This window comes from Aquarana catesbeiana, linkage group LG04, assembly GCF_042186555.1.
Source record: "Aquarana catesbeiana isolate 2022-GZ linkage group LG04, ASM4218655v1, whole genome shotgun sequence".
Classification (NCBI taxonomy): Eukaryota; Metazoa; Chordata; class Amphibia; order Anura; family Ranidae; genus Aquarana; species Aquarana catesbeiana.
Window position 1 is genome coordinate 173,365,313 of NC_133327.1, and position 13,984 is coordinate 173,379,296.

Here is a 13,984-nt window from a genome sequence, read left to right on the forward strand (position 1 = left end):
TTATATTTTCACTTATATACGTTTTGGTGTCCTCTGTCACAGATCACACGGTTCTGGTCACACAATCTGGTCACATGACAATCTCAGTGCAGGCCATTAGTATGTCTGGAAGGCCAACAAGGAGAGGCAGACAGTCACAAGCCAATAAAAGAGGGCAAGCAGGCTCTGTGTCTAGAGGCAACAGTGCTGGTTGTGGAGACGGTGCATCCTCATCAGCACGTGGCCGTGGGACACGCTTGTCCTTTTGTTTCAGCAGCTGCCCGTGTTGAGCCACAACATGCGGAAGACTTGGTAGAGTGGGTGACCAAGCCGTCCTCATCCTCCTCATCCTCTCTCACCCAGGCTCAGGGTACCTTGTCTGGCAATGCAGCTGCCAATGCGGCCTCTTCCCTCGGCTCAATGGCATCAGTCACTCCTTCCCTAGCCCCACCATGTCCTCCTGAGGAGTCCCCTGAACTGTCTGACCACAATGTTGGGTACATGCTCCAGGAGGATGCCCAGCGTTTTGAAGGCTCCAATGATGGTACCCAGCTAAAGGAAGGCAGTAACATGAGCCCAGAGAGAGGGGGTGCCCAAGAAGGGCAGCAATCTGGCAGTCATGTTCCCCCAGCTGCAGCATACTGCCAGCTTTGCTCCAGTGATGAGGAGGGAGGGGATGATGAGGTCACTGACTCCACGTGGGTGCCTGATAGGAGAGAGGAGGAGGAGGCACATCACCAACAAGGCAGGATGCCCTCCAGGGGCCAGCTTAAGGGCAGCACACCGACTGCATCACACCGCAGAGCTCCGCATGTGCAGGGCGCTGCTGTCTCTGCACGTTATTCCAAAAGTTCTTTGGTGTGGGCCTTTTTTGAGATGAGTGCATCAGATCCCACCGATGCTATTTGCAACATATGTCTCAAGCGTATCTCTCGTGGCCAAAACATCTCCCGCTTGGGCACCGCATGCCTGACCAGACTTATGTTGACCTGCCATGCAGTTCGTTGGCAAGCATACCTAAAAGACCCACACTAAAGAACAAAGAGGACCTCTCCTTGCTCCTCATCAGCTGGGATCTCCAACCCCACTATACCTTTGGTCCTCTCTGAGACCTGCACTGAGAGGAATGAAGGTGTAGAATTAGGTGTGTCACAGCCAAGTACTTTGGGGCAATCCGCTATCGGTACACCGACGTCAGATTGTACCAGGCAAATTTCCCTGCCCCAACTGCTGCACCGCCGAAAGAAATTCGCTCCCAGCCATTCACATGCCCAGTGGTTGAATGCTAGCTTGGCTAAATTGCTAGCACTTCAACTGCTGCCTTTTCGGTTGGTAGACTCTGCCCCCTTCCGTGAGTTTGTGGAATGTACGGTTCCTCAGTGGCAGGTTCCCAAACCGCCACTTTTTCTCACGGAAGGCGATTCTGGCTCTCTACCGGCATGTGGAAGGCAATGTCTTGGCCTCGCTGGACAGGGCGGTCAGCGGTAAGGTGCATATTATCACTGACTCATGGTCCAGCAGGCATGGAAAGGGATGTTACCTATCTTTCACCGCGCACTGGGTTCTGGCAGCTGGGAAGGATGCAGGACAGGGTGCAGTAGTGTTGGAGGTTTTTCTGGCACCACGCCTCCAAAATACTACTAGTGGTGATTCTGCCACACCTCTCTCCTCCACCCCCTCCTCTCTTTCTTCCTCCATGGCCTCTTCCTGTGCTGATTTGTCCTCGGAACCAGCAGTGCTCCGTAGACACTCAAGGGGCTACGCAAGCACGCAGGCAAAAAGATGCCATGCGGTGCTTGAGCTGGTGTGCTTGGGGGACAGGAGCCACACTGGGGCAGAGATTCTGTCAGCTCTGCAGGAGCAGGTTCAGAGGTGGTTGACGCCACCCCAGCTTAAGCCAGGTATGGTGGTTTGCGACAATGGCACCAACCTCCTCTCCGCCCTCCGACAGGGACAACTGACCCATGTGCCCTGTTTGGCTCACGTCCTTAACTTGGTGGTGCAGCGGTTCTTGGGCAGGTACCCGGGCTTACAGGATGTCCTGAGGCAGGCCAGGAAAGTCTGTGTGCATTTCCACAGGTCATATAATTCCAGTGCTCGGCTGGCTGGCCTCCAAAAGGAATTTAACCTGCCCAAGAACCGCCTAATCTGTGACATGCCCACCAGGTGGCCATGCTGCAGCGGCTGCACACGCAGCAGAGGGCCATCAACGAGTACCTGTGCAACTATGGAACCAGGACAGGGTCAGGGGAGCTTGTTTTTTTTCCCCACGCCAGTGGGCCATGATCAGGGATGCATGCACTGTCCTGTCATCATTTGAGGAGGCCACGAGGATGGTGAGCAGTGACAGTGCATGCATTAGTGACACTGTCCCCCTTGTCCACCTGTTGGAGCACACGCTGCGTGGAATAATGGACAGGGCACTTGAGGCAGAACAGAGGCAGGAAGAGGAGGACTTCCTTAGCTCTCAAGACCCCCTTTATCCAGACAGTGTTCCTGCGTGCCCACCGATCACACAGGAAGAGGATGAGGAGGAGGAGGAGGAAGAGGAGGATTGTGTCAGCATGGAGGTGGAGCCTGACACTCAGCATCAGCAGCAGTCTTTAAGGGATCATTTACAGTGCCAAGAAACCTGTGGATTTGTACGTGGCTGGGAGGAGGTGGCTGCGGATCATGTCATCCTTAGTGACCCAGAGGACTCCGGACCGAATGCCTCAGCAAACCTGCGCTGTATGGCTTCCCTGATCCTGCAAAGCCTGCGGAAGGATCCTCGTATTCCTGGTATCAAGAAGAGGGATCAATACTGGCTGGCAACCCTCCTTGATCCACGTTACAAGGGTAAGGTTGCGGACCTTATCATGCTGTCGCAGAGGGAGCAGAGGATGAAACATCTTTGGGAGGCCTTGCAGAAAGGTCTGTGCAACACGGTATTATTATTACTATTATACAGGATTTATATAGCGGCAACAGTTTATGCAGCGCTTTACCATATAAAAGGGAGACAATACAGTTATAATACAATAAGATACAAGAGGATTAAGAGGGACCTGCTCAGAAGAGCTTACAATCTAATAGGGTGGGGCAAGTGGTACAGGAGGCGTTCCCAGAGACTGGGAGGTTACAAACTCCTGTTCCTGGACAATGTGTTGCTGAGGCTTCGGTCATTCAAAGAAGGGGTGGAGAAGGTGGCGGTCTGACCGATGCGTTTAGACAATTTTTTAGTCCACAGCCCCAAGGTATGATCGGTTCCAGCAACCATCGCCAGCGTCTGTTTTACATGGTGCAGGAATACCTAGGGGCAAGATCTGACTTGGACACCTTTCCCACCAAAAATCCTCTGCGTTACTGGGTCTTGAGGATGGATCACTGGCCAGAGCTTGCACAGTATGCAATTGAGCTACTGGCCTGTCCTGCATCCATCGTTCTTTCAGAACGCACATTCAGTGCTGCTGGAGGCTTTGTAACCGATCACAGGGTGCGCCTATCCACTGACTCGGTCGATCGACTGACCTTCATAAAAATGAATCAGTCTTGGATCACCACCAGCTACCAAGCACCTGAGCCTGATGTAACCGAATATTTTTGTTTTAAATGTCAGATCCCTTCAAGGCTCACTATGCTGATGCTGAGTGACTATCCTGTTATGCTGAGTGACTATCCTCTTCCTCCTCAATGATCATGCTGATAGCTTGTAAGAATATTTTTGGTTCTGGGCACCGCCACCAGTGGCTAAGGCCCAATTTTTCAGCCCCTGTTTTACAGGGGCGTGTAATTACAATTTTTGATGCAATATTTTGTAAGGAGGGTTAGTTGCTGCGCTCAACTAGAGTATTTGTGAGGGGTTGCAGTGTTGTGGCACCAGCACCAGTGCCTAAGGCCCAATTTTTCAGCCCCTGTTTAACAGGGGCGTGTAATTACAATTTTTGATGCAATTTTTTGCAGGAGGGCTCATTCCTGCACTCCAACTAGAGTATCTGTGAGGGGGTTGCAGTGTTGTGGCACCAGTGCCTAAGGCCCAATTTTTCTGCCCCTGTTCAACAGGTGCCTGTAATTACAATTCTTGATCTAATATTTCACAGCAGGGCCTGTTTCTGCACCCACCAAGAGTAACTGTGAGGACTTACAGTGTTGTGGCACCAGCACCACCACCACCACCAAAAGCCCAATTTTTCTGCCCCTGTGCAACAGGTGCATGTAATTACAATTCTTGATCTAATATTTCACAGCAGGGCCCATTCCATCTCCCACCAAGAGTAACTATGAGGACTTACAGTGTTGTGGCAACACCACCACCACCACCACCACCAAAGACCCAATTTTTTTGCCCCTGTTCAACAGGTGCATGTAATTACAATTCTTGATCTAATATTTTACAGCAGGGCCCGTTTCTGTGCCTACCAAGAGTAACTGTGAGGACTTACAATGTTGTGGCAACAGCACCATCACCACCAAAGGCCCAATTTTTCTAACCCTATTCAACAGGGGCATGTAATTACAATTCTTGATCTAATATTTCACAGCAGGGCCCATTTCTGCACCCACCAAGAGTAACTGTGAGGACTTAGTGTTGTGGCGCCAGCACCACCACCACCACCACCAAAGGCCCAATTTTTCTGACCCTGTTCAACAAGGGCATGTAATTACAATTCTTGATCTAATATTTCACAGCAGGGCCCGTTTCTGCACCCACCAAGAGTAACTGTGAGGACTTACAGTGTTGTGGCACCAGCACCACCACCACCAAAGGCCCAATTTTTCTGACCCTGTTCAACAGGGGCATGTAATTACAATTCTTGATCTAATATTTCACAGCAGAGCCCGTTCCTGCACCCACCAAGAGTAAATGTGAGGGCTTACAGTGTTGTGGCAACACCAACACCTAAGGCCGCAATTTCTGCAAAGTATATAGGGCAGGCCCCTACTTTCAAACATCAAACTTACAAACGACTCCTACTTGCAAACGGAAGGAGACAACAGGAAGTGAGGTGAAATCTACCCCATGGAAGGGAAATTCTCTCCTGTAAGAGATAATATGGGAAAACGTGTCTCCTCTCCACTGATGCTTTATCACCAATCCTTGTTTCACTAAAAACCCCAAATTGTCAAAAAACATTTGTCATTGGGACAGAAAGTGAGGTGAAATCTTCTGAAGAGGAGCACAGACAGCAAAACAAATGTCACAGGGGTGATAACCCTTCCCTATGTTTTCCAAAAAGCTTAAAAATAGATTTTTTTGGCTGGAGCTACACTTTAAAAATGTACCAGTTCAAAATTACAAATAGATTCTACTTAACAACAAACCTACAGTCCCTGTCTTGTTTGCACCGCCTGTATACTGCTGTTCAGAGTATATAGGGCCTGGGGGCCCCACGCCTTTCCTTCTTTTAATTTGGGTGCAGAGTTCCCCTTAATATCCATACAAGACCCAAAGGGCCTGGTAATGGACTGTGGGGTGGGGGGTACCCATGCCGTTTGTCTCACTGATTTTCATCCATATTGCCGGGACCCGACATTACATTAAAGCCGCAAGCAGTTTTAAAGGACTTTTATTCCTTTAAAAAAGGCATTTTGTGCAGGGACTGTTCTAAGCACGGGAAACACTCGCCACTTTACAGGCATACTAAAGACACCCCCCAGGTACGATATTTAAAGGAATATTTCACTTTTTTTTTTCACTTTAAGCATCATTAAAATCACTGCTCCTGAAAAAACGGACGTTTTTAAAACTTTTTTTTGCATTGATACATGTCCCCTGGGGCAGGACCCGGGTCCCCAAACCCTTTTTAGGACAATACCATGCAAATTAGCCTTTAAATTTAGCACTTTTGATTTCGAACGTGCGAGTCCCATAGACTTCAATGGGGTTCTAAAGTTTGCGTGAATTTTCAGTCCGTTCGCAGGTTCTGGTGCGAACCGAACTGGGGGGTGTTCGGCTCATCCCTAATGCTAATACATACATGAAAAACGTACAGTATATGTTTTACCTACATAAGGATTTGTATGTTTCCATCCAGTTTTGAGAGCCATGACACAGGACAGCCATGTACAGCAGGGCAGAAAGTCACATTTTTCTCTTCTATCAATATGTCTCTTGTTAGCACATCAGCACTGCAACAAAACTGATTGGCTCCTTATACTGCTTCTCCCTGTCCTAGTCTTAGCTCTGTTGTACAGGAAATGCAAGAGGCTGGCTTCTACTGAAATTCAAGTACTTACACTGCTTACATATAAAAATATGTTTAACTATCTATTTATAAATAGAGAGCTGCATTAATTTGTGCATTTTATTTTTGTGTGATGCTCAGCTTTAATGTTTTTTGAACCACCCATCAATACCAATTATACAGATTAACATTCTGACTTAAAGTTCAATTTCAAGATGAACCTAACTAATATTAAATATTCTCCCTCCCCCCTCCTAACACCTGTTCACTAAAGCCTCGTACAAATGGTACGATTGGTGGCCAACCGAGCGTCTGATTTTTGTCTTAAGGGCGTGTGCCAGGATCTTGTTTTGCATACTAACGGTACACAATTGTCGTGCCACAAACACGAACGTAGTGACGTACTACAAGGAATTTCAGCTCTTGAGCGCCACCCTTTGGGCCCCTTCTGCTAATTTCGTGTTTGGTGAGCATTGATTCCGAACATATGTGTTTGTGCTTTCGACTTTTGTGTGATGAACTTGTGTACTGATCATACGAAAATCTGACATCAAACCGTTTTCCCCCAAAAATTTACTAGCCTGCCATCCAACATTTGTTGGCCGAAAGTTGGACAACAATTGTCAAAAGGAGCGTACTAACGGTAAGATTTTAGGACAACAGTCTGTCAACAGACGATCCCCTGCCAACAATCGTACCTTGTGTACGGGGCTTAACCTGTGTAAGAAAGACATATATACTTGCAGTCACATCACCCATAGGCTTACTATGGCCCATTGCCAGTGCTCCCTCCTCTCCTCTGCATCTGCCACTGGCTGACACGGGGAAGCCAAATTACATGACTGGACTGTAGTGGCCTGAGAATAGGTAAGTATACGAGGTGGTATCAAAAAGTTTTGAGACTTGTATTGTAACACGCCAACAGATGCCAGCACAAGGCAGCATGCAAAGTCACAGGGAGTACCGACTTTTATAAGTCAGTGTGCCAAAAGACATTGTCCTGTGTACATTGGGAGCTGCGCAACTGGTGCTATTCTGACCATGTGCATTACCTGCTATTTCATCATGGACAGCAAGTTTGAGCAAATGTGAAATTCTGTGTGAAACTGGGCAAATCTGCCACAGAGACATTTGACATAATTCAGTAAGTTTACGACGATGCTGCCATGAGCCGTTTGAGGTGTTTTGCGTGGCACACGCGCTTCAAGAGCAGAAGAACATCACTGGAAGACGACAAGAGATCAGGAAGACCTTCAATGAGCTCAACCCCTGAAAATGTCAAAACTATTCTGCAAATTGTGAATAATGATCATCGGGGAACAATCGCGCGTGCAGGTTGAGCCAAGGGCTGAACGAGAGAAAACCAAGCTATGTATGGCTAGCATTAGTTTTAAAGCAATTGAATCAGAACGACCTCCCAACTTTCTGAGATGGGAAAGAGGAACATCTATTAGCAAAAAGTATGTAAGCAAAGGACAATCCCCTGCCACACCCATATTACACAAAGAATTAGTACAAAAATGATGGGTTTAACCCACAAGTTCTTCTTTTTTTTTTTTAACTACAACTATTCCAATATTCAGTTTTTTTGAAATCTACAAATGCAACAATTTAGAAATTGAATGAAAGGTTTAGCTCTGTAAAACTCATTTTGCAAAATAGTAAATAGCAGTGTTGCCAACCGCCAGTGTTTTTACTGTCAGTAAAAAATGGGCACTCCTGCCAGTAAATGCCAGTGAAAGAAAAAGGTTGGCTGTGACGCTTGGCCAAGACCATCCGAGTGCCTGCTACAGTGTGTTCGGACTGTGCCGGCAGTGTGTGATGTGAAGTCATGGTGCAAGGGAACGGAGCAGTCGGAGCCTCATGTGCAGGTCTACGGAATGGGAGAAAGACAAGCCGGGAGTGGACTGAAGGGACCACCTGGCATGGAGAGAAAGGGTCACTGTGACTCAGGAGGGGACGTGTCATGTTGGTGAGGTGCCATCATGATCTATGTTGCTGCACACTGCTGTCACTGTCAGTGTGAGAGTCAATTTTATGTGTGTGTGCCGCCCATTTTAATTTCTTGCCTTCTCGATTCCTGTCCCTGAGCTACTTACTATATCGAAAATAAAATAAGAAATATGTTTTTGCCTTAATATCTACCTTAGATCACTTTGCTAATTGCACATTGTACTTGTTTGTAGTCTAAAAACGTGGCTGTGCCAGTAAATTTTGGGTGTTGTGTCAGTAAATTTCAGTCTGGTAGGTTGGCAACACTGGTAAACAGTTGCATTTCATAGGTATACACCTCAGACCAAAATGAAAAGGAAAGGGTGACTTTGTTCCAAAAGAGGGACAGCCCCTCCAAATTAGGGACAGTTGAGTTAGGGTTGCCACGTCATCCCTTTAAACCCAAACACATATGAATTACAGTAAAACCTTGGTTTGAGAGTAACTTGGTTTGAGAGAGTTTTGCAAGACAAGCAATCATGTTTACTAAATGTTGACTTGATGTACAAGCAATGTCTTGATATACAAGTAGTGACATGTCACAATTGAGTATAAAAGAGATGAGAGGCACATCTAAGTGTAGCAATATGGTTATATTTAATGAAGTTACAACATTTAGAAACTCACATGGCTGATGATTAAAACAGGCACATCTAAGTATGCAGGCATCCGGGGTAAAGATGTCCATATAGACCATCCTCCTGACTGCCATTGACGTCGTCCCTTCCACACTGCTCCTGCTGGATTTTGCTTCTAATCCCCATGTGGAGGCTTCCATTTGTGGATGGACCTTTTTTTGGTTACACAGCCTATTGTAACCTATTGCTATAATCTTTTTATATGGACTATAAACTGAAGGACCTATGAATAAATGATCGTGGAAGGAATCATTTGAGTTTCCATTATTTCTTATGGGGAAATGCGCTTTGATATACAAGTGCTTTGGATTACAAGCATGCTTTCGGAATGAATTATGCTCGCAATTCAAGGTTTTACTGTACACAGGTTCTGAGGCTAATTGAATGCAGATAAGGCACCAAGTGAGTTTAATTACCACTGTAATCAACCACAGAACCTGTGTAATTAATATGTGTTCGGTTTTAAAGGGATGAGGTGGCAACCCAAAGTTGAGTGCTATGCTTTCAGTGTTCCGTATTGTGTCATAGGTTCCTAAGCAGGCAGCGGAGATTGCTGAGACAGCTGAAACCCAGCAGACGGAAGGAAAGTCAGCTGATAAAAGGTCATGTGACCATCCTTTGAACACCACTGAGGACAATGGCTCGTGCACAGCTGCTTGTCTTGCTGTGCTTGGGGGCTTCTCTTTGCAGCGGCTTCACTAATCGAAGGTTTAGCAGAAGATCCTCTGAAATCCCAGTGACTGTGCAGGATCACTGGTTTGAGCAGAGGTTGGATCACTTCAATGGAGCTGACACTAGAAGTTGGAAACAGGCAAGTTTATGAAGATTAGACAAGTGTCCTTGCAGAATATCAGTTCCCAAACCTGATTTGGACAATCCAGGATTCCCATTTGTTCCTGGAAATCTCTCTCTTTTTTTTTTTTTTTTTTCTAAGCCCACCCCATAAAAGCATGCAGTGATTTTGTTTTTTCTCATTTAATATTAGTCAAGAAAACAGTAAATGGAGCAAAGTATGATACCTAGAGCAGTCAGTGGGAATCCTTTTTATATCCGTCTGGCAGCAGTAAAGTGAAATCTAAAGGTTAATTTCGATCTATCCATGTGCATAGGTGTGTTTTTAATGTAGTGTTAGCCTGGTTTCACACTAATGCGGGTTTGATGCGTTTAGGAACACACAGATTTGTGGGTCATGAAAAAAGCATTCCATGGCTTTGGTTCACATCTATGCATTGCGACTTTAGTGCGAGGAAAAAAAAAAGGGTCCTGTGCGTGTTGACTGCGGTGCGATGCGAATTCCTATAGTGCAGTGCAAATTTTATCTTCATAGGCTTCAATTGGACTTGCAGTAAACTCGCAGCACACAGTTCACATTTCTGCGAATTGTTTACTGTCTGCCTCCTGAAATTTGCGGTAAAATCTCACCTGTCCACCTCAGAACGCAAGGCAAATTCACACCTCACACAGGACAAAAGAAAGGATCAAATTTGCAGTACATCTCATCGTAGTAGTGTGAACCTAGGCTTAGCCAGGTGTATTGTCATGCTTCAGCCTATGTTCACACAATGTGCAAAATTGATCCGTGTTTTTTTTTTTTTTTTGTCCTGTGTGAGGTGTGAATTTGCCTTGCGTTTTGAGGTGGACAGGTGAGATTTTACCGCAAATTTCAGGAGGCAGACAGTAAACAATTTGCAGAAATGTGAACTGTGTGCTGCCAGTTTACTGCAAGTCCAATTGAAGCCTATGAAGATAAAATTTGCACTGCACCATAGGAATTCGCATCGCACCGCAGTCAACGCGCACAGGACCCTTTTTTTTTTTTTTTTTTAATTTTTTTTTTTCTCTTACACCAAATTCGCAACGCATAGATGTGAACCAAAGCCATGGAATACTATGCTTTTTACATGACCTGCGAATCTGTGTGTTCCTAAACGCATCAAACCCGCTGTAAATTCGCATCAGTGTGAACCCAGGCTCAATGTGCGTTTCACTTGCAACATGACATGATTGATGCATGTTTTCAGTGTGTTTTTTGATTTAGAATATTGAGTGGATAGGGTTAACAGCCATTGATCAAGATTTGTTAATACTTGCACCAATGCATCAAAACGCATGCCAGCTGATGTGTGACGTATGCTTTTTGGGATGTTTTGGTGTATCGGAAGTCCATTGAATTTAATAAACTGTCCTAATGCAATGCATATTAACAAACGACATAATGCAAGTAGATTAAGTCACTGCACAAGTTTGTTTTGTCTTCTTCATTATCAGTCTGCATGAGCCCAATATGTTTGTGCTTTGGCCAGGGCAGAAAAAAACTGCAAACATTTGTTCAGCTAGAAGAAACCTAGAATAGAAGAGTGACAGCAGAAAAAAGACCAAATTGTCCGAGTCTTCTCATTATTATGTATTTATTTTATTCTTTTAAATGTATTTAATGTTTTATTTGTTTTGCTGTACGTGTGTATAGAATAGATAGATCTCTGACTGTCCCAAGCAAGTTTGAATCGACTTACTGTTGACTGGCTCCCTCTGCTGGTAGTCTATTCCAAGTATGAACTACTCATTCGCTAAAATAATACTTTCTAAAATTTTGTTTTGAATTTCCTCCCGCTAGTTTGATGTCATGACCTCGTGTTCTTGATCTTAACTTCATATTGAAAATCCTGCCCTCTCGAACCTTTTTCACCTCCTTTATGTAGTTAAAGGATCACTAAAGATCATTTAAAAAAAAAAAAATAACAAACATGTTATACTTAACCTGTGCAGCTCGTTTTGCAGAGAGTGGCCCCGAGAACCTGGTCTTCTGGGTTTCCCCGGTGACTGTCTCGGCTCCCCCCTCCCGCAAGGACTCAACACTTTCATGCAAGCTCCCTCGCATGGTGTTGAGTGCTTGCGGGTGCGCTCCCGTGATATAGCCGCTCACTGTATCACTCGGCCCCGCCCCCCCGGCGCGCCGCATCTTTGGATGTGATTGACAGCAGCGTAAGCCAATGGCTGCGCTGCTTTCAATCCATCCACTGTAACCAATCAACGGCTAGGCTGAGCGGCGAAGAGGATGTCGGGGGCGAGCGCGGGACTTTCAAGGGGTCAGGTAAGTAAAATGATGGGGCTGGGGGGGCCGGTATTGTCGGATGTTTTTTCACCTTAATGCATAGAATGCATTAAGGTGAAAAAACTTTTACCTTTACAACCCCTTTAAAGGGTTTAATCACGTCTCCCCTATAAACTGTATGTATTAGTCTAATCTACCGTCTTGTAAAATACACAGCAAAAGCTATTTCTGTTAACAGAGCACCTTCAGGTATAGTGAGAAAAAAACCACAGCAACCCACACAAACCAATTTTTAAGGCTTCATGTACACTGCTGCTGGTAAACGGACGTTTAGCCCTGGTTCACACAGACTGCAGGAATGAAATGGTGTGAATTCAGCTGAACTCGCACCATTTCATTCCTGCATGTCAGTCCTAACTTCAGGGGCGATTTCTGCAAAGATGTCTATTGAAATCGCACCCTGAAATCTACAAAGGTATTACAGAAACGACTTTTGGGAATCGGTGCGGCGCCGCAAATGAGGCATTCGGACGGTGCCATTTCCGGCAATAGCCGCCGGTTTTGGCATGAGATTTGACATGCCAAATCGCTGCAATGTGAACCAGGGCTTAGGAGCAGTTTTTTTTTTTTTTCTTTCCAACTGCCCCTAAACTCTCCTCTGTTATCTTATCAGTACATGTACACAGGGTCGTTTCTAGGCAGTTGGGTTTAGAAGCATTTTTTTTTGGAAATTAAAAAATGCCTTCAGAGGCATTTGAAATACCAAATGCCTGTAACAGCCTATAAACGCGGTAACTCGTGTTTAGCCGCATTTCGTTTATAGCCGTTTTTATTGGAGAATTTTTTTTTTTTCTATTTTCAATGCAAAAAACACTTCTAAACGTAAATGCAGCACAACAGACGTTTTTAAACATTGGTTACTGTCAAGTTAAATCGTTCAGGAGAGGTTTAAAAACGACCCGTGTACAGTGGGGACAGAAAGTATTCAGACCCCCTTAAATTTTTCACTCTTTGTTATATTGCAGCCATTTGCTAAAATCATTTAAGTTCATTTTTTTTCCTCATTAATGTACACACAGCACCCCATATTGACAGAAAAACACAGAATTGTTGACATTTTTGCAGATTTATTAAAAAAGAAAAACTGAAATATCACATGGTCCTAAGTATTCAGACCCTTTGCTCAGTATTTAGTAGAAGCACCCTTTTGATCTAATACAGCCATGAGTCTTTTTGGGAAATATGCAACAAGTTTTTCACACCTGGATTTGGGGATCCTCTGCCACTCCTCCTTGCAGATCCTCTCCAGTTCTGTCAAGTTGGATGATAAACGTTGGTGGACAGCCATTTTTAGGTCTCTCCAGAGATGCTCAATTGGGTTTAAGTCAGGGCTCTGGCTGGGCCATTCAAGAACAGTCATGGAGTTGTTGTGAAGCCACTCCTTCGTTATTTTAGCTGTGTGCTTGGGATCATTGTCTTGTTGGAAGGTAAACCTTCGGCCCAGTCTGAGGTCCTGAGCACTCTGGAGAAGGTTTTCATCCAGGATATCCCTGTACTTGGCCGCATTCATCTTTCCCTCGATTGCAACCAGTGATCCTGTCCCTGCAGCTGAAAAACACCCCCACAGCATGATGCTGCCACCACCATGCTTCACTGTTGGGACTGTATTGGACAGGTGATGAGCAGTGCCTGGTTTTCTCCACACATACCACTTAAAATTAAGGCCAAAAAGTTCTATCTTGGTCTCATCAGACCAGAGAATCTTATTTCTCACCATCTTGGAGTCCTTCAGGTGTTTTTTTAACAAACTCCATGCGGGCTTTCATGTGTCTTGCACTGAGGAGAGGCTTCCATCGGGCCACTCTGCCATAAAGCCCCGACTGGTGGAGGGCTGCAGTGATGGTTGACTTTCTACAACTTTCTCCCATCTCCCGACTGCATCTCTGGAGCTCAGCCACAGTGATCTTTGGGTTCTTCTTTACCTCTCTCATCAAGGCTCTTCTCCCCCGATAGCTCAGTTTGGCTGGATGCCAGCTCTAGGAAGGGTTCTGGTCATCCCAAACGTCTTCCATTTAAGGATTATGGAGGCCATTGTGCTCTAAGGAACCTTAAGTGCAGCAAAAATTTTTGTGTAACCTTGGCCAGATCTGTGCCTTGCC

At 45.4% G+C, this 13,984-nt stretch overlaps 1 protein-coding gene across 1 annotated transcript in view; it reads left to right on the forward strand.

Moving 5' to 3' along the window:
- The first annotated feature begins 9,343 nt into the window (after window positions 1-9,343).
- LOC141139627 (putative serine protease K12H4.7) overlaps window positions 9,344-13,984 on the forward strand; it is a 111,153-nt gene continuing 106,512 nt past the window's right edge. The window contains exon 1 of the mRNA XM_073625940.1: window positions 9,344-9,584. Coding sequence (XP_073482041.1) covers window positions 9,411-9,584 — 174 coding nt within the window. The 5' untranslated portion in view covers window positions 9,344-9,410. The remainder of the gene's footprint in view (window positions 9,585-13,984) is intronic.